General features: G+C 39.5%; 1 protein-coding gene across 1 annotated transcript in view; it reads left to right on the top strand.

Annotated features, from left to right (window-relative positions):
* Positions 1-551: 551 nt before the first annotated feature.
* Positions 552-24519, top strand: part of VBP1 (VHL binding protein 1) — a 34643-nt gene continuing 10675 nt past the window's right edge. Inside the window, exons 1-4 of the mRNA XM_058290987.2 lie at positions 552-698; positions 5607-5731; positions 14030-14096; positions 15132-15230. Coding sequence (XP_058146970.1) covers positions 606-698; positions 5607-5731; positions 14030-14096; positions 15132-15230 — 384 coding nt within the window. The 5' untranslated portion in view covers positions 552-605. The remainder of the gene's footprint in view (positions 699-5606; positions 5732-14029; positions 14097-15131; positions 15231-24519) is intronic.

The raw sequence follows: 24519 nt of genomic DNA on the forward strand, positions 1-24519 counted from the left end.
GCTTGTGCGGGGGTTTGTCTTTCCTCAATGCATGTCAGGGGGAACTGAGTCAAAGCTTGTGAATTATTACAAACCTAGTGAGGGGGAACCTCTAACAGTACTGATTATAATCTGGCCAGTACATCCACTTTGAAACGGACACAGTAAGTCCCCTTTAAGGGGAAGGACGCTCTCTCTGGGATGGTCCCACTGGAAAGGCACAAAGGTGTCAGGTTCAATGGCATCTGAGAGGGCCCTCAGATAGCTCCGAAGGTCCATCGGAGGTTGCTGCCAGTGCTAGGGTGGGGATGGGGTCTGGCTTGGTCCCTGATTTCCACGGCTCTCTACAAAATACCCAGGCCCCATTTCCCAAGTGTCCGTGTAGGTTCTTCACGCAGCTGCTACCTTCTTCTCGGTTGGCCCTTCCATGCTTGTCACTCACCTGCTAGCAGCCAATTAACTCCCAGAGGTCTATGGCGGAGACGAGGCGGCTCCTTCTTGTTAGCCAATGAACGCACAGATCCACCAGTGAGGGGCGGGCCTGAAAAAAATAAGGGCGAGCCAATCACGGGCCCCCGGCGGCTAGCGGCGTGGGAGGCCGTTTGTCGCGCGTTAGCTTCCCCAAAATGGCGGCCGGTAAGGACGCTTGTGTCTTTGGAGACGTGGCCGCAGGGAACGGGCGGCGGCTCCACCTGGGGATTCCCGAAGCCGTGTTTGTGGTAAGAGGCACGTTGGTCCCCGGTTCCTCGGCCCAGGCCGTGGACTGACCCTTACTTCCCGGCCCCCATATCCACCCTGGCTTTGACTATAGGTTGAAGGAGCTGAGGTAAAAGTCCAGGGAGGGCTCGCCCCGCTCTCCTTGCCCTCTTCTGGATGAGATTAGCCCTACTGGGGCACATCCGGAGGAAAGGCGGCCGGCGAAGAGCGGGGAACGCGGGAGAACTAGGGAGTGTAGGCGCTTTTGCCGGCGGGTGGGAGGGACAGCCGCGCGGCTACCTCCTTTTGTGCCCTGCAGCCTTCAAGAACCTGGAAAAGGGGGCGCGGGGGAGGGTGTCGGTAACGAGCTCAGGACTCAGCTTAAATGCCGGAGAAATGGACCGAGAAATGGACGGTTAGAATACAGTGAACCAAAGGAGGAGTAGACAGAACAGCTGGTTCTTAGGTACTAAGTTGTGAATGTAGTCTGTGGAAGGAATGCAGTAGTTGGTGCCTCTTGGGGTTATGGGAGAAGAGACTGAAGGGAAGGCAGAATAGGGTGAGGTTGTAAAGTTCTTGTGTGTCCGACTAAGAAATTGAGACTTTGTCCAGCAGCAGTGGGGTGCCATTAAAAGGTTTCTCAGTTAAAACCACGACTTAGTGGAGAATGAATTGTATGGGGTTGAGAGAGAAGATGGGGAGCACAATCTGGAGGCCTCACACACGTGGGAGACCAGCCCATGTCCAAACAAAGAGAAGTGAGTGGGCACTATCCGCCCTGCCCTTCCGAAAGTTATTTAAAAAATAGTATTTGAAAACTATTTCAATAATGAGAGAAAACCCCTGAATTCAGGCTAGCATGACCTGTCTTTTGCCATTTAGTTCTGGCAGAATTACTGTACAAGTCTTAATGGAATTTTCTAGACCTTTTTGTTTGTATCTATTTTCCCTTACCTGTATCTTTTGCTAATCTTGTCTCACATCCTTTAAAGGACCCATTCTTTTACTTATTTTATTTAGACCACCTTTTATGACCACTTTATATGTATATATTTTTTTGGGTTTTTATAAAGGGTATTTATTTGGGTTAGAAGCTTACAGTCCCACTTTATATTTTGTTTGAATTTGCCGATATAATTTCATAACACTTTTGTAATAAAAGTGCCCTTTATTTCTTTACAGTTATTTCCCAAGTAATTTAACAAGAGATAAATTTGTTGAGTGATTACTATGTGCCAGGCACTTTCCTAAAGATTTAACAAAACTCTAGGAGATAGGTACTGTTAGGTTTCCCATTTTGCAGATGTGAAACTGAGGCACAGAGCCTTTGAGTAACCTGCCCAGGTCACACTTTGGCAGGGTGCAAGTGAGATAACCAGGCTTGAAGTTGGGCAATCTGTGAGGCTCTTGAGCTTTTAACTTACCCATCAAACTCTGCTACTGGTAGGAAGGCAAGGTAGTTCTCTTTCTCAGTGCAATTATTTCTCTTAAATACTACATTCGTGGTGCTCAGCAAGTGATGTCTTCAGAAGTCTAATCCGGGGTGATAAAACTGTATTTGATGGTTTTATTCTGTCTTATCTTAAAATGCTTTTTTTCCCGTAAAGTAATTGTTTTTTCCCCAGACTTAAAATTTCTACCAACTGATATAAATAAGCAATCCAAAATTTACATAATTATTTTTAAGTTCCCAAACTAATAGGAATAGCATGGTATTGTTGAAAAAGAACATTGGTTTCTAAATAGACCAAGGTTTGAATGTTTTCTCTACTTTCCAATTGCTGCTTGGCCTTGAGCATATTATTTTACCACTTTGAGCCTTAGTTTCTTTAACTGAAATAGGGATAACAATATTTACGGAGTTGTTATGAGAAACAGTATGCTTTCAGTATTGGAAATACAGTAGGTGCTTAAGAAATATTAGTTTCTATGAGGAAAAGGAGGCAGTATACCATAGTGGTTAAAAGTTGTACCTTGCCCTTTCCCCAATACTGCTAATGAAATAATTTTTGTTTTGTCTCTCTGCTTGAAACATCCCTTTACCCCTTGTTCATCTGATAAATTCTTCATTTTTCAACATCTATGTCAGATACTACCCTTTGTAGTTTTTCCTCACCCCTACCCCAAGAGATAATTCTTGGCACTTTTCTCTGTGTTGTCAAAGCATATTGTGTTATATACATAGCTAATGTTTATTGAACATTTACTAGGTGCCACATACTCTTCTAAGCATTTTAAACATGTTAACTCTTCTACTCCTGTTTGAGGGAAAGGTGCTTCTATTTTATTTTATAGATGAGGAGATTGAGGCAGAGAAGTTAAATAACTTCCTCTTGGTCAACATAGCTAATAAATGGTGATGCTGGGATTCAAACCAAGCAGCCCTGTCTCATAAGCAAAATCCTGTGCTGCTATAGTTAAGTCTCCTTGCTAGTTTCTAAGCTCCTAATTGCATATATCATGTGCTAGAAACTTTTAATTTTTTCTATTTCACATAGCAACCGTTCTAGGATGATGGTATCAACTCCTTTTTATATGCCAAGTTCAGCAACTCACTCTCCGCCTCATCTTTTCTTTCTGTCTCTAGTGTGATGTTCACTCCCTGGCTATGTTTCTCTCCTTTTTCATCCTTTCTTGTTTGGATAAGAATAATGATGTGGAGATCCCCAAAGCCATAAGATAATTGAATTTGAGTTACTTATAATGAAAATAAAGTTCTTTTAAAGTACTGAAAGACTTTTTTAGAATCTTCTTCAAGTTTCCATGTATTTTCATCTAGTCCTAATGCTTATTTAATTAATTTGGTTTTCTTCAAGGACCAGCATTTAATATACATTTTTAAAAATTGCTATTTTGTTTTGTTGCTTTTCTTTTGCTTCATTATTCCTGTTAGAAAAGATTGTTTTGTCTTTTCAATTTACTTGATTTCAACTGCTTAATATTTAAGGAGGCTTTTGTGGCTTGCCTTGGGAACTTCATACCATATTTAGTATGATTTCTGTGGCATAACTTGTTGAGTTAAAAATAAATAATAAGATTGATCATTTCAGCACATAACTTGTTCATTTGTTTTGTGACTAAGGGTACAATAGGCAAGGTGTTTGTTGGTAATTTTCATATTTAATACTATAGCCACATGAGGAATGCATAAAGGACGCAAGGTCATCTTTCTTTCCCTATTAATAACTGTAAGGAGGAAGATGAAAAAAGAATAAATTAGCTATATAACTTATGTTCATTTTCTGAAATTGTCTCTGGCTTTTTACAGTTACATTTTCAGTTAAAAACAAGTCTTTGGAGAAATAGAAACACAAGTTTTTTTCTTTTAATTAAAAACAAGCAGTCAAAATATCAAATTAGTGGTGTGAATGTTAAATTTTGTAATGCACTACCTTTTTTAAAGAATAAAACAATTTTATTTTTAGGCAGAAGCAAACACAGATAATACTGGGGTGTAGGTTATCTCACATACTCCTTTTGGTGTGTGTCCCACGTTGGAAATCTTCAAAATAGTCCATATCAACTCCAGAAGGAGTCTCCTTAAGGAAATCCAGCCAGCACCACTACAACCCCAAATATTCTTACCATGAAAAGAAAAGAACAAGTAACCTTTATTTCATCTGGAGAAACTATTAGTCAAATAATTTAAGTTCTTTGTTAGTAGGCTTTTGCAAGGTTCTTATTTCTGCATAGGTTAGTCTTCACAGTTTAAAATAATCATAACATACTGATTAAAGAGACAGCTTCCAAGGAAGCTAAACAAGGATATGATAAAATGCAAAGCACCCGGACCTGTCTTAGGCAGTCTGAACCTTCATTAGAATTTATTCTTTATTAATTGTAGTGCACAAAGCAAGAAAAAAGCATGGGTAGCTAAGGGGTAAATTTTTCTTCCTGCCCTCATTAGTGGCTTCCCTGGGAGGTTTAAGCCTGTGGTCCTTCCCTGCTGTTCTCCAGCTTGTCCTGTAATCAAAACTGTTGGCCCTCATTGAATCATACCCATACCATGTGCATGGTCTAATGTGGTAGTTTTTTTTTTTTTTTAGTTCTATAGCTTAACACCTAAGACAACATTTGTTTTCTCATCTTACATTGGCTTGCCCAGGATTTCCAATCTGAGCTGGTTCCTTTGTGCTGTTCAGCATTTTCTTCCTATTCTCCTGGTCAGCAGTTCCCATTCTCAACAGAAGTTGGTTAAGTCTACACCTCTGACCTCACTTCACATTCAGCAAACAGTCTTGTCTCCTACCTCACAATATATAGAAGCTACCAGACAGGAAATCCGTAAACTTTTAGCCACCTGCCTACTGACGTAACAGTATCTACACAAGCAGGTTTTCTCCTGCCCGGTAGAGGCCAATTCTTCCTCCTGTGTTCTCATCACCATCACATCCTGCATCTCAGAGACTCTTAACTATCTCCCCGTCTCTTGTATCTTTGAAATCCCCCTTTCTAGTAGTTTCTTCCTGTCAGCTTTTCAACTCCCTCATGTCTTGGGAAAGTAGGGAGAGTCAGGAAGACATTTTTCCATGGCTCTATTCCTGTTCCTTTCCAACTATTATTGCCTCTCCTCTCCTTTACAAGTGTCTTTGAAAGGGTTGTCTGTTCCCTGTGTCTACTTCCTCAACTCCTGTCACAACTCAAACCTCTCTGGTCGGGTTTTCCCTACCATTCCAGTGAGAGTGCTTTTGCCACTAAAAACAGTATCTTTTTTATTGCTAAAGCCAGAGGGTACTCTCAAGTTCCTACCTCATTTAACTTCTTGGATGTATTAAGTATCACTGACCTCTCCCTTCTTCAAACACTAGAGATATTTCACTCCTTTGGTTTTCCTCCTACATTTCTGGATATTTTTTTCTTAAACTCCTCTGTGATCTTCCTTTTTTTCTGCCTGACCTTATTATTGTAATGTATTACTTTTAATATTAAAGGAAGATGTAGATTCCTTCATGAAACAACCTGGAAACGAGACTGCAGATATAGTATTAAAGAAGCTGGATGAACAGTATCAGAAGTATAAGTTTATGGAACTCAATCTTGCTCAAAAGAAAAGGAGGTAAGTTTAAAAATTTCTGAGGCATTAAAAAAAACTTGTATAGTTTAAACTTTATTTTAGTTGAAGCATAATTTACATACAATGAAATGTCCAGATCTTGAGTGTTCAGTTTGATAAATTTTGACAAATATATCTACTTCTGTAATCATTGCCCAGTGTACATTAACCAGTGTATAGGAATTTCCCTTATCGCAGGAAGTTCACTCATGCCCCTTTCCATTTTATGGCTTTTAGTCTTTGAGCAGACGTGTTTTCATTTCTCTTGAATTTACTTAAGAGTAGAATTGCTGAAGTTATATTTAACTTTATGAGAAACTGCCAGAGTTTCTCATAATAATATTAAAAACCTTATTTTTGCTTATCAATATTCTTAATTCTCTACAGTGTACATGTATTGCTTTTGTAATAAAGTTTACTTTACTTTTAAAAGAAGACTAAAGTCATTGGACTAGAAATCACCTGTGGGGAGGTTTATAGATAGAGAAGAAAATGTGGAACTTTAGCATAGGAGTCATTAAGACCAAAAGGATTCAGCACAGGAGACTGAAAGGGAGAAACCCAGGAGAGTGTGGGCTCATGAAACCAAGGGGAAGAAAACGTTTGATGGAGGGGGTATAAGCTGATAAGGAGATGAGTAAATTGAGAGTTAAAAAGTTTTAGAGTTGTCCACTGGATTTAGCAACAGAGAAAGCTATTAGTGACATTTGCACAAGCATTTTCTGTGGAGAGGTGGGGATAAAAGCCTAATTGGTATAGATTCAAGAGAATGGGGGAGGGAATGTAGAGACCTTGCATATAGGCAACTGTTTTGAGGAGTTTTTCGTTAAAAGCAAGGGGATTCCAGCCAATGAGATAACATACTATGACAAGATGAGCACTCACACACTCCTTAGAAGCCTGCCCCAGGTGCACCCTCTGCTATATGCCCCCATTAAACACCTTAAACCAGTAACCATTCTTTATATTTTCTAAAGAGTTTTCTCAACATTATGATTGAACCATATACCTGACTATCTCCCATGTTCACCTGCTCGCCACCAATGCTTCCCCCAGTTCCATGGACCATCTGACACATCCTCCCAACTCTAGCCCCCCCTCTAGCCTGCAAAGCCCAACCAAATAGTATCCCTATGTCCCCATCTTATCCCTTCACTGCACAAGTATGTACCTCCACTTTACCATAGATTTTGCCCTTGTCGGTGTTGGCTCACAATCTTCCTATCCCCCCTATTTCCTGTAAGCCTATCTTCCAGTCTCTACCTCTCTGAGACAGCTTGCTTTGCTTAATTCATATCAAAGAGGTCATGTAGTATTTTTTGTCATTCATTGCTGACTTGCTTCACTCAACATAAGGTCCTCAAGATTCATCCATGTTATCCCGTGTGTTAGTACTATATTCCTTCTTATAGCTGAGTAGAGGTCCATTGTATGTATATACCACATTGTGTTTATCTATTCATCTGTTGATGGGCATTTGGGTTGACTCCAACTTTTGGTAATAGTGAATAATGCTGCTATGAACATTGGTGTACATATATTGGTTCGTGTCCTTGTTTTCTGTTCTTCTGGGTTTGTACCTAGCAGACCAGAATTACTGGGTCATATGGCAGATCTATAGTTAGTTCCGTGAGGAACTGCCAAACTGTCCTCCACAATGGCTGGATCCTTCAACATTCGCACCAACAGTGGAGGAGGTTTCCGGGGAAATCTGATGTTCTCAAACAGAGAGGCAGGTGTCTCTTGAGAGCATGAGTGACTCCCAATGAGGGAGGACAAACTAGTGTGTCAAGCCTCCAGCATTGTTGCAAGTATTTATGAATGTTGTCCTTCAAGCAGTGAAGCTTGGTTGTCACTCTGGGTCCCGAGGGGAGGGGAAGAGAGGAATAGAATAGATGGAAGAGGAGGTAACTGGGGGGGCAGTGGAAGTGTTATGCATGATCGTGTAATGATGAATACAGGTTACGTTAAATTTCACCAAAAATTTATTATAAGAGTGTATAGTCTGAAATGTAAACCACAATGTATCCAAAAATTTATAAAAGTGTACAGTCTAAATTGTAAACCATAAATTGTAAACCATGGTTAGTAGCTATATTTCAATATTTGTACATCAGTTACAGCAAATGAAACATCCATATGTAAAAGATCATTACAGGGGCAGTGGGAAAAGGGGAAGGATGTCGGGCATATGGGAGTCCCCTATATTCTATATGTGACTTTACTGTGACCTAAAACTTTTTTGAAGACAATGAAAATAAAATGATGTAAGACCCTGAGGAAGAAATGGAAGAGATTGCCTTGCCACCTATTACAGTCATAAAAGGCAAAACTTAAAAAAAAATTGATGCTATTTTTCATTTTTCAATGCTCCAATTTTTTATTATATTTTAGTTTTTCTAAATAATGTATTTTATTTCTAATCTTTAAACCTATCATTACTATTTCATTTTCCTATTAATCGTATTTGTCAATATATTGGGCTTCATTTTTGAAGAAGTTTTGTGTCACAGAGGTTCAACTATGGCAGGGGAGGAGCATTGGTGTGGGGTGTCATTGATGGGGGGGGTGCATGGGTGGGAGGGAGTTTTCCAGGGCAAGCATATAGGGTGTATAAATATGTTCACATGTTCATTGGGTATTGACATTGTGGGTAGAGTTTCACATGACAACTGAGGGAGTGCTGAGTTTCCATCCTGGGAGCTCTGTCACATTCCCCAATGGAACAGCAACAATCCCCCAAGTGCAAGGGCAAAGATCAGTGAAGAAAGGATGGTTCAGTGATAGGCCCTTGATACTGATGACTATGCTTATGAGCCTGTGTGCTTGAAATTTCAACTAGGCCTAGAGCTGCAGGGTGCCTAAGAGATACCTCCTGAGATCCTCCACGTTGCTCAAATGTGGCCACTCTCTAAGCCAAACTCAGCATATAAATGTATTACCTTCCCCCCCAGTGTGGGGCATGACTCCAGGGGATAAGCCTTCCTTGTGCTAAGCACTGCTGGGGATGCAACTAGAAAAAGACCTTGAATGAAAGGGGGAAATGGTAAAAACAAGTGGGTTTGTATGGCTAAGAGACTTCAAAATGATTTGGGAGGTCATTAGAGGGGTCATGCTTATGCATATCTCAGGAGAATCTCAGAGACAACCAAAGTAGATAAAACCCCAGGTAGTGGTGCTCCTGAGGACTATGGAGACACCCAAGGCCCACAATTATGGAAGATGGCTCTGGAGTTTAGTTCCTTGCCAGTGGGCCCTATAGTGGAATTTTGTGCTCCTGAGTGTGATGGAGTTGGATTCAGATGTGACTTCTCTACATGTGCCTCTTCTGTCACTTTTACTGAACCTGTGGACTTTTACTGAACCCGTGGTTGGCACTGGGGTTGGTGTATGCCCAGGAAACTTTTGAATATCTGGACTGTCCATGTGCCAGCTGGGTCCTGAGCCTCAGCAGAGTTGCAATACCTACTCTCCAGTTTGTTGGACTTATCCAGGTCAGCTGACAAGGAGATGAGGATGTTCAACCACCACACTAAAGAACTGAGAAAGTCTTCAACTGCAAGCAGGAGAATCTCATCCATCAGCCATGTGGGATCTAAGCCCCCTCTCAATTTAATGGTGGAGTGGGCATCGCCATCCCAGGGTCTTCAGGATTGAGGAATCAAATATGGATTAGCATGGAAAAAATAAAAATAAAAAAACAAAAGCAAGGGGAGATGGGATATTATCTAGAGAGGAATGTGAAGTTGAGGATTCTTTTTAAGATGGTAGAAATAACAGTAGGTTGGGATGCTGGTGGAAGTACTTAAGGTAAGGGAGAAATTGATGATGTAGGAGAGAGATTAGAAAATTTGTGCATCAAAGTTTATATTGCTAACTCTGGTAGTGTGATATAGTAGGATGAGTACTACAATTTTGCATATGCATTAAACTTGAATGTTGAGAAAAAAACTGTTTACCTGTAGCCTTCCTAATTAAGTAGACATGGTATATATCAGTGAATAAAACAAGAATTTTTGCCCTTTTGGCGTTGATATTCCAGTGAGATAATAAGTAAATTATAGAGTAGATTAGAAAATAAGTGCTGTGAGATAGGAAATGGAGCAGAGTGTTTCTGGGAGTGTTGGAAGTGACTGCTACTGCCACTGAGTTTTTGGGTGTTTTTTTTTTTTTTTTTACTTTTTATTTAGCGAAATATATACAACTCAAATTTTCCCATTTTAGCCACTTTCAAATACACAATTCAGTAGTATAGATTACATTTGTGAAATTGTGCTGCCATACCAACATCAGTTACCAAAACTTTTCATTGCTTCAAACAGGTTCATCCATATTGTAGCGTGTATGCTAAGAACATTGGTATACCTGTTAAAAGTCCCTGCTTCAATTCTTTTGGGTATATACCAAGAAGTGGGATTGCTGGATTATATGGTAATTGTATGTTCAATTTTCTGAAGAGCTGCCAAACTGATTTCCACAGCGGCTGTACCATTTTATAATCCCACCAATAATGTATAAAGGTTCTAACACTTGTTATTGTCTATTTTTAAAATAATCACAAGTAGATACGAAGTGGTATCTCATTGAGGTGGTGGTTTTTTTTTAAGATTTATTTATTTATTTTCCCTTTCCCCCCGCCTCAGTTTTTTGTTCTCTGTGTCTATTTTGCTATGTCTTCTTCTTTGTCCGCTTCTGTTGTCAGCGGCACAGGAATCTGTGTTTTTCCTTTTGTTGCATCATATTGTTGTGTCAGCTTTCCTTGTGTGTGGCACCATTCTTGGGCAGGCTGCACTTTTCTTTTGCGCTGGGTGGCTCTCCTTACAGGGCGCACTCCTTGCGTGTGGGGCTCACTTACGCGGGGGACACCCCTGCGTGGCAGGGCACTCGTTGCATGCATCAGTACTGCGCATGGGCCAGCTGCACATGGGTCAAGGAGGCCTGGGGTTTGAACCGCAGACCTCCCATGTGGTAGACGGAAGCCCTAACCACTGGGCCAAGTCTGCCACCTCATTGAGGTTTTAATTTGCATTTTCCTGATAACCAGTGATGTTGAACATCTAGGTGCTTATTGGCCATTTGTATATCTTCTTTGGAGAAATGTCTATTCAAGTTCTTTGCCCATTTTTAAATTGGGTTATCTGTCTTTTAGTTGAGTTCTAGTTTTGTTTTGTTTTGTTTTGTTTTTTAATTTATTTCTCCCTTTCCCTCCCCACCCCAGTTGTCTGTTCTCTGTGTCTGTTTGCTGCGTCATCTTTGTCTGCTTCTGCTTCTGTTGTTGTCAGCGGCACGGGAATCTGTTTTTTTTTTTTGTTGCGTCATCTTGTTGTGTCAGCTCTCCGTGTGTGCGGCACCATTCCTGGGCAGGCTGCGCTTTCTTTTGCCCTGGGTGGCTCTCCTTACAGGGCGCACTCCTTGAGTGTGAGGCTCCCCTATGTGGGGGACACCTCTGCGTGGCACAGCACTCCTTGCACGCATCAGCACTGTGCATGGGCCAGCTGCACACAGGTCAAGGAGGCCTGGGGTTTGAACCGCGGACCTCCCATTTGGTAGACGGACGCCTTGACCACTGGGCCAAGTCCGCCGCCTAGGTTTTTTTAATATATTCTGGATATTAAACCATCTTCCCTGTTCCTCCCTTCCCCTAGTCCCTGGTGACCACCACTAAACTACTTTCTGTGTCTATAGATCGACCTATTCTGGATATTTCATATAAGCGCAGTCATGCAATATTTGCACTTTTGTGCCTAACTTCTTTCACTTAACATTATAATGATTCAAGGTTCATCCGCATTTTAGTGTGTTTCAGTACTTCATTCCTTTTTATGGCCTAATAATATTGCAGTGTATGGATATACCACATTGTTTACCCATTCATTGATTGATGGATATTTGGCATATTTCTGCTTTTGGCTATTGTGAATAATGCTGCTATGAACAGTGGTGCACAAGTTTTTGTTTGAACTCCTCTTTTCATTTCTTTTGGATATATACCTAGAAATGGCATTGCCAGGTCATATGGTGTTTCTGTGTTTAACGCTTTGAGGAAATGCCACATTTCCACAGCAGCTGTACCATTACACATTCTCACCAGCAGTGTGCCAGAATTCCAATTACTCCACATCCTCACCAACGCTTGTTATTTTTGTGTCTTTTTTAAATTATAATTATAGTTATCCAAGTGAGTGTGAAGTAGTATTTCATGGTGTTTTTTGATTGCATTTCTGAGATAGAATTGATAGAGTTCCAAATTAGGCAAAATAAAGCAGAGATGAGTACCTTGTGTCAATTCTTCAGGTGGCCCCAAAGCAATTAGAACATACATACACACTAATTTGTGAACAAAGTCTGATCTGCTCCCTCTGGAACCACAGACATGGTCCGACACTGGGAATGTGGGCTGCCAACTTTAAGACTGCCATCAAACCAGGGAGAGATGGAGCAAGTCAAGTAAAAAATGCTACAAAGATTTCCTATTGTTTCTAAAATCCATTTTAAAAAATCCCACAAAATAAAGGTTTATTTCTTCATGTTATGGTCCAATGTAGGTCAGGTAAGCAGAGCAAGGCTTTATTCCATGCAGACATTCAGAGACTTTGGCCTCTTCCATCTACTGCAGTTGGCAAACGAAAGAAGAGTGGAAGGTTAGGCTTTTACAGGCCAGGTCTGGAAGTGGCTACATTACTTCTATCCACATTCCATTGGCTAGAACTCAGTCATAAGACCATTTTATAACAGCAAGGGAGGCTGGGAAATGTTATCTGTCCCATAGATAAAGGAAAACTGGAGAACAGTCAGCCTTGATCAAAGTGGAAAATCAAAATCGTGTAGAGACTACTGGGCTCATAGGAGTTGTAGAACTGAAAAGGTAGAATATTGTGGTTAGATTTTGATGTATTGGAGTTTATTCATCAGTTCAACAAGTCTTTATTGAGTACCTATTATGTGCTAGGCACTCTTCTGGGCCCTGGGAATGTAGCAGTGAACAAAACAGAGAAGAGAAGCTTACATTTGAGATGGTGTCTTAAATGAGAGAGGCTCAAGTGAGTGTTGGAGCAATAAGGGTGGAATAAAGGGTAAGAGGTAAAGTTTGAAAAATTTGTTTTGATGTGTACAGAGTGGTTTAGAACTGTGGACTCAGACCTGTAAGTTGCCTTTTTCTTGATTCACTGTTTGCTTGGTGGTTGTAAATCTTTGACTGTTTTCTGAGTACTGACTGTTTGACAGGTTTTTCAGTTTGTCTTTGTAGGGGCAGCGCCTCTCCCACCCTACCCAAGTTCCTACTTGGCCATTTTTTTTGGCATCACTCCAGGGTTTTGTTTTTCTGTCCTTAGTAATTTTTGTTTCAAATTACACTGTAATTTGACAGGAACCTGAGAACTATTTTGCAAATTTCTCTATGCAAAACATAAAACTTGGGCAGCTTCTAATCACCTTAAAGAAAAGTTGAATCCAGTGACAAGTGTTTTATTATTTCCCCTCCTTAAGTGGCTGAATGAATTCAGCATGTTATTTTTATTTCCTTTCCTCTTGTCATTGAGGTTGATTTCATTTGGGAGTCAGTTGCTAGTAGTTTTGCTGTAATTAGAACTTACCTGTTGAGTCTAATCATTCTTGTCATGCCAGTGATCATTTTCTTAAATTACCTGTTTTAAAACCAGTGACTTGTAATTTTTATATAATTTGAAAAGAAAGTAGCATTTGTCAATATAAAAGTTCAAGAAAAAGCACCCAAAGCTTAAAATAATCATAAAACATACCATATTGTAATGTGGTATGTTACACATTCAATTAATAGGGTACATTGATTAGAGTTTGACAGGTGCAGACACTGAGAAGATGCCATTGCTCTTGGCTGAGCATTCACCTGATTGCATGTACATATATGTATAATAAGGGTATTCACCAAGATATATGCAGCACTGGATAGTGAATGTGTTATGGTTTCTGGTAGTTTAACATTTAGAATACAATCTTTGAATATGTGTTTTTTTAAAAATTAGTTTTAAAATTAATCTACTTGAAATGTAATGTATAGTAAATATGGAACCTATGAATTGCCCCATGTGGCATGCCGTTTGAAGGTCACTGCTCTAGAAATATTAAATAGTGATGGGGTACTTGATATAAGGAACAGGGCTTTGTATAAACTTGACATTCTTTAAAGACTTTCTATTGCATCTTAAATATTTTTTATGTACAAATGATCCCCACAAATGTGTCAGTAGAAAATACAAAGCTAGTAGTGGTAAAACTGCATCCTGGGGTTGCAAAATACAAAGTTAACCTTTTTCTTGTTCACAGGCTAAAAGGTCAGATTCCTGAAATTAAGCAGACTCTTGAAATTCTGAAATACATGCAGAAAAAAAAAGTAAGTGCATTTTTGTTTGTAAATGTGAGTGAACTAGGGAACTTAGGCAGAGATGTCTCTTCCTTGACTCTTTGACCACAGTGTTTGATTTGTGCTGTAGGATTCAGTATGACTTCTTGAGCATATGTAATAATTAATATGCTTTGGTAATAAACCTGGTAACATGACTTTTCCCCAAAAGTCTAGGGCCCATCCTTTATGTATTACTTTACTTATATGTAGTGTTTACCCAAATTAAATTTAAATTGAAATTGTTTTAGGTATAGAAAGAAACTGTCTTACTTTGAGGTAGCAGAATCTAAGGATTTTTTGGTTGTAGTTGTTACTGTTATCCTTAAGAATAAGGAGTGAGTCAAAGAATTAGAGCTGGAAAGAATCTTAGAATTTATGTTTCATATTCTCATTTCATAGTTGAGAAAACAGTTCCAGAGAAATTATACTTAACCAGTGTCACCTAGCTAGTTACAGGCAGACGTAGATTTGAGACTGTTAATCCAGTACTCATTAAATAAAAGCAGACCATGAAGATTGAATTTCATAAGTATATTGTATTTGAAATATTGTGTGTATGTATATATATGTTGGATTTATACCTTGCCTGGTAGAATAACTACATTTCTAGTTCTAATATGTGGTAAACTTTGTAGGACACTTTAAAAAACTGATTGAACATGAAGCATTGATAAAAGTAATAATAGCTAACTCTTGTATAGCACTTACTCTGTGCCATGGGCTTTTTAAGTGTATGTGTGACTCATTTAGTGCTTGCCACAACCCTCAGAGGTGTAGGAGCTTGTTATTACCCTTGTTTTACAGATGAGGAGTCTGAGACACATAAAGGTTAAATTATTTACCAAGTTTACATAGTAAGTTGCCAAGACAGAATCCATACCCATCTGGCCTTCATTTCTTTTACCACTACACTTAGTCTGCATGATGATAATATTTTAAATGTTTTATGTTCAGCTCTGAGATCTCTCCTTGATGATCTTCATGTCAAACGGGCCTGTTTATGGTACTGTAATCTTTTTAAAGGAATCCACCGGTTCATTGGAGACCAGGTTCTTACTGGCAGATAACTTATACTGCAAAGCTTCGGTGCCTCCTACTGATAAAGTGTGTCTGTGGTTGGGGGTAAGTAAAGGTAATAGCCATAGCTTCCTTAGCTAATAATATTTGTACACCAGTGTGTTTTCCCAGCAAAACAGTATTTTTCAATATGTATAAAGTACTCATCTCCCTTTGATTGTAGAAGGAATGAAGGGGCAGAGTTCAAATGGTTCATACTGGAAACTGACTGGAATTAGGAGTGTGATGAAGATCACTGCAAAAACATGTTCAAGTCTCTCCCAATCAAAACCAAGCTGACCCAAAACTTTACTCCCCGCTCCAGCTATTGTCTTATTTCTTGAATGTAACAGAAGGAAAAGGGAAGCAAAATAGAATATATTGCTGAACTTCATATAAATGTTTCTTTCCCATAAGAATTCATTAGTTCTAGAAAGAGCCCTAAAGTTAATGGGAGGAAAAAGCTTGACGTTAGAGTCCATTTTTTAAAACCATATATTGCAATTTTAGACTATTTCACAGACCTTCTTGTCTTTGACTTTCCTATCTTGCTCCTCTCAGTTCCCTGGCCAACCAGCCAAGCTATTCATAACTATCCAGTTAGCTGTCCCTAAATCTTGTTAATTGAGGCAGCAGGGTTTCCATACAAAGTAGTAAGCCAAGTATACTGTTCACCGCTCTCCTCATTTCCCCTTGCTACTGTAGGATCCTCTAGGATCACTCCAGAGTAGAGCTCTAGTGTTTTTAGTCTTCTTTCAAGCTGAACCATATGGAAACCAGACTTTTTTTTTTTAACCTTCCAAGTCAGCTGTTTTACGGAAAATTTTATGGGGCCTTTGGGTAAACTATGAAAGATGAGCAGATTAGCCCATGGAAACTTGTTTCAGTATCCCATAGTTCCACCTCCTCATTTTTTGTAGTTGTATTATCAGAGTTTGTACAGCTTTTACATTTTATTCCACAACTATAATTCCCACAGTAGTTTACTCTTAGTTCTGTATTGAAAAAGGATTCAGTATTCATCACTAATCCTGTTTTTAATCCTTTAAAGTATCAAAGCTATACTTAAATGCATTTCAGTGTTGATTGATTTTCTATATCAATTTTTTAGAAGTGGTGTGACCTTTTGATTCACAAATTGAAGTATTTCAGGAAAGATGATTTCTGCTGTATCTTTGAATATATTTTTCTATTTCTTTTATTATCTTTGGGAATAATAAATACATGTGTTGGATTTCCTTTGTTTCCAATATGTCATGTTCTCATTCCTTGGCCACTACCATCCTGGTCAAAGCCACCCTCTCTCACGAGGACTAACTAGTTTTCCTGCTTTTGCCCTTGCCCTGCTGTAACCTTTCCAGCATAATAGGCAGCACTAATCTTGTGCCCCAAACCCTCAAGGGGCTTCTCATTTCATTGTTAGGAAAAGCTCCAGTTTTTTTAATGGCCGCTGAAGCTTAAAACAGTCTGATACCCCTTTAGTTCTCTGACCTAGTCTCCCAACTCCTCTCTTCCTTACTTGACTATTCAAGACTTCTGGTGGACCTAGAACATGCTAGGAATAGCTCTGCCTCAGAGCCTTTATTCTGGCTCTTTCTTTTGCTTGAAATGCACTTTCCCAGATATTTGCAGAACACAATCAGGATAAAGATATCCTACATATACATTTGTGTACAGAGGCACAGATGTATTTATTATGATGTATTCTATATTAGGTGTCAATTTATTATGGGGAGTTGACTTACACATATGTGGTGTGGGGCTGGCTGAGGCAAGTCTTCTTTAGTCCCCAGGGCAGGCAGTCAGCAAGAGATAATCATGAGCAGCTGGAACCCAGGGGCTGAAGCTTGTTGTCCACAAGCAGGCAATTAAGGATGATCCAGGGAAAGGAGAGCACTTGCAGACCCTTTAAATCACCATGCAAATTAGAAGACTTGCTACTGTCCCAGATGCAATCCCCATACCCCTTCCCAGTTCTTGTTCCCTCCTTCCCACCAGAGTAATCACTATGCTGCCTTTCATGGGAATTACTTCCTTGCTTTTTCTCATAGTTTTACTACCCAAGTGTTCATCCCTGAATGCTTATTTTTACCATTTAAAAAAATGTATCTGTTTATTTTCTCTTCCCAGAAATTTATATGTTAAAGAATTTTAATTATTTGTCCTATAGTGTCTCCCATAGTCTGGGTGTTGCTGATTGCATCCTCATGGTGTGTTTTAATATGTTGCTTTGAGCTTTGTTTTTCCTGTAATTTGGTAGTTGTATCTAGAAGCTTAGTCAGATTCAGGTATTGGTTTTTGTTTATTTTTGTTTTTCTGCATGGCTATTTCTTAAGTGGTTATTGTATCTTTTTAATCAAGATGCAAATAATGTTTGGTTGTCTCTCTTTGTGATGTTAGCAGCCACAGATACTCAGTGCCTAGACCCATTAATTCATTAGGTATTGTAGAATCATGATATTCCAATTCTATTATTTCTTATTCACTTATTTTCTGGAATAATGCTGTAAAAGATATTATTGATTTGTCCAACGGTGTAGTTTATATAGGAAAAGCAGGATAAATACTGATTCTTTTCTCTTTATTTACCATATAAATAGTTGGTTCCTCACAGCCTTCAAAGGAGACCAAGTAGGATTTTTTTTGGTTTTACTGCAAAGTAGTAGAAGAAAACATATTCATATGCTGCAGTTATTGATGCCCAAATTAATTTATCTTTGGCCAGTGGGAGCCTCTTCAGATTGACCCAAGTCCTTTTGATGCAGCACCAGTATTCTTTGAGAGCTTTTTTTGCTATCAGATAGGAGAAGATATTCTAGGCTCCTCTTGTTTGTACACTTCTTGCCCCTTATTTGGCATCAGACATTTCTCTAAGGAGTCCTGGATTTTTTGATTGGGAAATGGTATTTCAGAAGCACAGTCTGAAATCCTAGAAGTAAGGATGCTTATTCTATTGGGTTGGGAATTGTTTCTGGGCCTTTTCAGTTCCCTAGCTAGGTGTGTGTGTGCACAATACCTTATGAATTCATACCAGTACTTCTAAGTCAACTCGTATTCAGAACAACAGTTTTTTGCTGTTTATATGTATATCTCCTTTCTTCTGTACCAAGAAATCTGGTTCTCAGAACTACCAGTGATGATAGAATTATACTAGATAACATTACTCAATTGTTTTATCCTTTATCATTCACAAAACATACTTAGAATAACAACACCCAACACACCACAAATATTTTTTTGTATATAGATCCCTATTCTTTATAGTGTTGTGTCCACACTGTCTTTATTCTTTATGTAAATATGTTTTGAATTCTCATCATCATCTTCATGTTGATGTCACCCTTGCCATTTTGGTTGTGTGAAGCTCATTCTCTAGTAGTTTCTTTCATAATTTAGGGGAGAAATATTCCATGAATTCTTGCATGTTTCTGAGAGCTTGTCTGTGGTCTTTGGTTTTGCTGGATATAAAATCTTAAATCACATTTTACACGTTATCCATTTTCTTTTCCACAAAGCAATGCTTTATCAGAAGATTTGATGACAAATTGATTTTCTCTCTTTTTTAAGTGACTTTTTTTTTGTGCCTGAATGCTCAAAGGACTTCTGGGTCAGTTTTCTCAGATATGCAGTTTACCTTTTGATTGTGTAGTTCCATGCATGTGTGTGTATTTATACATGTGTATGTGTGCATGTGTAACATTTCAGGAACATTTTGTTGAAATGTAATGTTTAGAATTTTTTCTAGTTCCTTTCTTTGATTTTCTACTTTAGAAATGTCTATTACATTTAGTTTTGTTCCTTTGGCTGAGCCATCTCTTCCTGATTCTTAGTATGGTTTGTAATTTTTTTCTGAGGTCTAGGCATCTGAATATGTTGGTGAATTTATTCTGATGGTCAGTTTCTCTCTCTTGCCTAGTGGTTCTGTTTCACTGCTCTATTTTAACTTTTGGTTCAACTTATCCTAAGTCTTTAAAATTGCCCAGATTAACTTATCAGCAAAGGGCCAAGAACTAACTAATGGGTTGCAGCTCTGCTCCAAAGGGCTGGGATGAGAGACCTCTGAAAGTGGTTTTCTCCTTGCAGTTTCCTGGCCATCCAGCAGATGGTGCTCATCAGCGACTCTTTCCATGTAGGTGTCTCTTTCAACCTCCATAAGTCTGGTCTGGCCAGAGCGGAATTTCAAGGAGGGCTCTGCTGGCCAAATTCACTGAAGAGAAACTACTTCCCACCCTCTGCTACACTTTCCATCTTCCCAGGGAAGAAGATGTCTGTTCCCCTCTCAGTTGGCTGCAGTGAGCCACAGGCCTTATGGAGGCTTTTTGCTGAAGAGTGGGGCATGAATGCTATTCCGTGCCGTGGGGGGTGAGTAACTCACAGTTTTATTTTGGCTTCTTCCTCTGTTGCTCTCCTGGGGGATGTGCAGCACTCTCCTGGTCTGCAGATCCCCAAAGCAGCTCCCCTGGACAGCTTTTTGCCCTTCTTCCATTGTTTTTGTGGGAGAGTTGAGCCCTGCCTACCTACTCTGACGCCATCTTCCCAGAAATGTGCCTATTATATTTATTTTTCTGTGCCTCTGTACAATGTTGATCACCTGCTCTTTAACCCATTTTTATTTTCATTTATTTCTTCTTTGTTTTCTGTTTAAGTGACTATCTGTTATAATCATTTGTCTCTGCATTCCTTCTAGTTTAGTCATTATTTCCAAAGTAAACTTTTCTTTTATTTCTGATTCTTTCCTTAGTTCTGTCACTTCATATCTGACTTATGCTTGCTTGTTCTTTCCTATCTGGTATCATTTCTTATTGTTTCTATCTTTTTCTGAAGTAGGATATAATTTTGATCTTTTTGTGGGGATGACTTTCTCTTATGTTTTCATTGTCTATGAGGGCCTTGTCATGTGCATCCGGACTTCCTTTTTACAGGTGAATTATATGACATTGTATGTATATGCCACATTTTAATTATTCATTCATTGGTTGATGGACACTTGAAAGACGGTTTTGCCAGATAATTCTCGGCTGGCAGTTTTTCTTTTGCAGTGCCTTAAATATATCATACCACTACCTACTTGCCTCCTTGGTTTCTGATGAGAAATCAGCACTTTATCTTTTTGGGTATCCCTTGTATGTGATGAATCGTTTTTCTTTTCCACTTTCAGAATTCTCTCATATTTGGTGTTTGACCTTCTGATGAGTGTGTGTCTCAGAGTAGGTCTAGTTGGATTTATTTGGATTGGAGTACATTGTGCTTCTTCATGTTCCTTGACTTGGCATCTCTGCTTCCTGCCACATGGTGATCTCTTCCTCCTTTTGTTTGTTCTTTTGGTTTCTGCTGACTTGCGGCTTCTCCCTGTGGTCTTCTCTGACTTCTGGCTTCCAGTTTCTTCTCTTTATAAGGTATCCAGTAATATAGATTAAGACCCACCCTGATTGATTTGGGCCATACCTGAATTAAACATAACATCTTGAAAAGGTAATGTTTACGATGGGTTCATACCCATAGGAATGTGGATTAAGATTTAAGAAAATTTCCTTTGCAGGGGCTTCATCATTCAATCTACCACAACACCTAATATTTTTTAAAAATCTATATATGTATATGCCTCTTTTGTGCCAGAGACTGGGGCTTGATTATTAAAACAGATAAGCAGCATCCCCGATCTTATGGGATTTATAATAAAGTATTAAACAGAATTAACTCATATTGTCTGAAATCATGAAGAAAAATGACATGTGATGATAGCGAGTGACGAGTGTTGTTACTTTTAGATTATGTGCTAAGGAAAGGCTGCTCTGAGGAGGTGCCAGTGAACTGAACCCCACATGATCAGAAGAGCTTCCTATACAACTGTGTTGGGGGAGGTTTTTCCATGGCAGGGTGCAACAGAGACCCCAAAACAGGAACAAACTTGAAGGAACAGGAGGAGGTCAGGCCAGTGTAACTTTGCAACTATGATGAAGTACAAAAGTGATAGATGTTAGGCTAAGGCTATAGGCAATGTTAGCAGGGTAAGGAGTTGGGATTTTATAGTAAATACAAACAGGAAGCTACAGAAAGGTTTTAGATGGAAGTGTCAGGATCTGATTTCCTTTTTCCCCCCTCCATATATATCTCTTTGAATGGTTGCATAATGGTATATATGTGGTTGGATAAACCACTTTTTTTCTCTATTTTTTTAATGTTGCATTCAAAAAATATAAGAGGTCCCCATATACCCCCCACCCCCCTCACCCCACTCCTCCCACATCAACAACCTCTTTCACATCATGACACGTTCACTGCACTTGGTAAATACATTTTGGAGCACTGCTGCACCACATGGATAATGGTTTACATTGTAGTTACACCCTCCCCCAGTCCACCCAGTGGACCACGGCAGGACATAGAATGTCCAGCATCTGTCCCTGGAGTACCACCCAGGACAACTCCAAGTCCTGAAAATGCCCCCACATCATTGGATAAACCATTTTTAAATAAGCTTTTTTTGTTTTGTATTTTGGGCACAGCGGCTCATCTATCATACTTTTTTGTCTTCTTAATACACATTTTGGACAAGGTAATATATTTATATGGTTTGTAATTTAAAAGGTACAAAAAGGTATATTGTGAAAAGTCCACCTCCTATAATTAGCCCAGTTTACCCTTTCCTTATGTATTAATAGTTCATTATTTGGTGTCCTTCTAGAAAAATTTTATTATACATAAATATAAATATATCACTTTAGCCCGTTTTACCCAAATGGTGACATATTGTGCATGCTGTTCTGCCCTTTCCTTTTTTCATGTCACAGTGTGTATTGAAGATCTTTGCATTTCAGTCCGAGGAGAGCATCTCATTTTTATTTTTCATGCCTCCATAATAACACGTTGTGTGGATGTGCCATAATGCACTCAACCAGTGCCCCATTAATAGATAATTAGATTCTTTGTTTTGCTGTTACAGTGCAACAGTGCTTCGAGTACATGTGTGATTTTATGTAAAAGTGTATCTGCAGGAGAAGTGGAACAACCAGGTCAAAGAATTAATTCTCAATTATATTGACAAATTGCCCTTCAGTTTTCCATCCTCCCAGCAACATATCAAAGCCTAAACTTTCATACTCATGATACCATGATGTGTGGAGTTCTTTTTTTTGCTTTATTTTCTTTTGTTTTTTGAGGTGCTGGGGCTGGGGATTGAACCTGGGACCTCTTATGTGATAAGTTGGTGCTCAACCACTGAGCCACATTGGCTCCCCTGAATTGTTTTTTTTTTTTGCTTGTTTGCTTGTTCTGTTTTTTTTTTTAAGGAGGCACCAGGGCACCGAACCCAGGGACCTGCTTGAGCCACATCTGCTCCCCCATGATATTTTAAACTTATTAATCTATGTCAAACTGAAGGTGAAAAATGTTTTTCAGTTTTTCAAATATTCAAAAATGTTTCACAGATTTTCAGTTTGTATTTCTTGTATTATGTGATGAAGCTGAGTGTCTTTTCATAATTGTGAACTATTTATATTTCCTTTTCAGTGAACTCAGCTCATATTCTTTGCCAATTTTTCTGTTGGATTATGGTCTTAAAGGTTTGTGGAGCTCTGTGTATTAGGGAAAATTAGTCTTTTGCCCCATGATATGAGTTATAAATTCTTTTGCCATATTCATTGTCTTTGATTTTATGTCTTAGAAAAGCCATCTTTATTTTAGGGTGACAAAATAATTTATCTGTGATTTGGCCCAGTGCTTTTATGGTGTCATTATTTTCTTTTTTTTTTTTTTTTTTTTTTTTTTTTTTTTTTTTTAAATTTTTTTATTTTTTATTGAATTTGTAATAATATTACATTAAAAATATATATGTGAGGTCCCATTCAACCCCACCCCCCCACCCCCCCTCTCCCCCCCCCCCAACAACACTCGTTCCCATCATCATGACACATCCATTGGATTTGGTAAGTACATCTTTGGGCACCTCTGCACCTCATATACATTGGTTCACATCATGGCCCATACTCTCCTCTATTCCATCATGTAGGCCCTGTGAGGATTTACAATGTCCGGTGATTACCTCTGAAGCACCATCCAGGGCAGCTCCATGTCCCTAAGACGCCTCCACCTCTCATCTCTTCCTGCCTTTCCCCATACCCTTTGTCCATTATGTCCACTTTTCCCAATCCAATGCCACCTCTTCTATGTGGACACTGGATTGGTTGTGTCCATTGCACCTTTATGTCAAGAGGAGGCTCAGATTCCACCTGGATGCTGGATGCCATCCTCCCATTTTCAGTTGTAATCACTCTAGGCTCCATGGTGTGGTGGTTGTCCTTCTTCACCTCCATCTTAGCTGAGTGTGGTAAGTCCAATAAATCAGATTGTAGGTGCTGGAGTCTGTTGAGGCTCAGGATCTGGCTATCACATTGTCAGTCCAGAGATTCAAATCCCCTAAATATATCTTAAACCCCAACATTAACTGCACCTCCAGCACATTAGCATGAAAGTCTTATGAAGGGAGATCCCATCTGAGTCCAGATTCATCACACATAAACACCATTTCCAAAGAGGGGCCATCTGCCCTGGTAGTTAACCCCATCGGCCATGACCATAACTCCCATGGGTCTCTTTAGCCCTCAAAGGAACCAATATCTGGGGGTTGTATCTGCTTTATCTGTCTCTCTGACTCTGCTCAGTTGTGCATGAGGGCAAACCTTCTGCCAGCCTCCAGACTCTTTTTTAGAAACTCGTAGCCATATAAACTCATTTCTCCTTTCCATTTCCCCCTTACTTTAGGTCAAACAGCATTTTAAAGTCATGGTATTTTATGTAGACATGGATATTCTGCTGATCCGCATTGAACCTTCCATATAAGGTCATTTTCCAGTTGCATCATCAGTTGGTAGTTGATAGTGGTCCCTCGTTGCCAGGGAGGCTCATCCCCGGGTGTCATGTCCCACGCTGGGGGGAAGGCATTGCATTTACATGCTGAGTTTGGCTTCGAGACTGGCCACATTTGAGTAACATGAAGGCTGACAGAAGGGAATTCCCAGGCACAAAGTTGCTCTAGGCCTTGTTATTATTTTGGGTTTATCAGCTCACAAGCATAGTCATTAGTATCAGGGGCTCACTGTTGAACCCTCACTCCCTCCCGGTCCCCACCACTGTACCTGGGAGACTGTCGCTGCTCCCCTAGGGACCACGACAGAGCACCACTGGCCGGGAACCCAGTACCCCCCCTACTGTGGTTTTTAATTGTTGCCACTATGAGTATATCCAAACATTACCATGCACCCTGGACATATGTTCTGTACAGCTCCCTGTCAGTCATATATCATCTGTCATTGGTATCCCATACCAGTATCCCTCCATTGCCATTGTTGAAACACTC

Source organism: Dasypus novemcinctus, chromosome X (genome assembly GCF_030445035.2).
Source record: "Dasypus novemcinctus isolate mDasNov1 chromosome X, mDasNov1.1.hap2, whole genome shotgun sequence".
Classification (NCBI taxonomy): domain Eukaryota; kingdom Metazoa; phylum Chordata; class Mammalia; order Cingulata; family Dasypodidae; genus Dasypus; species Dasypus novemcinctus.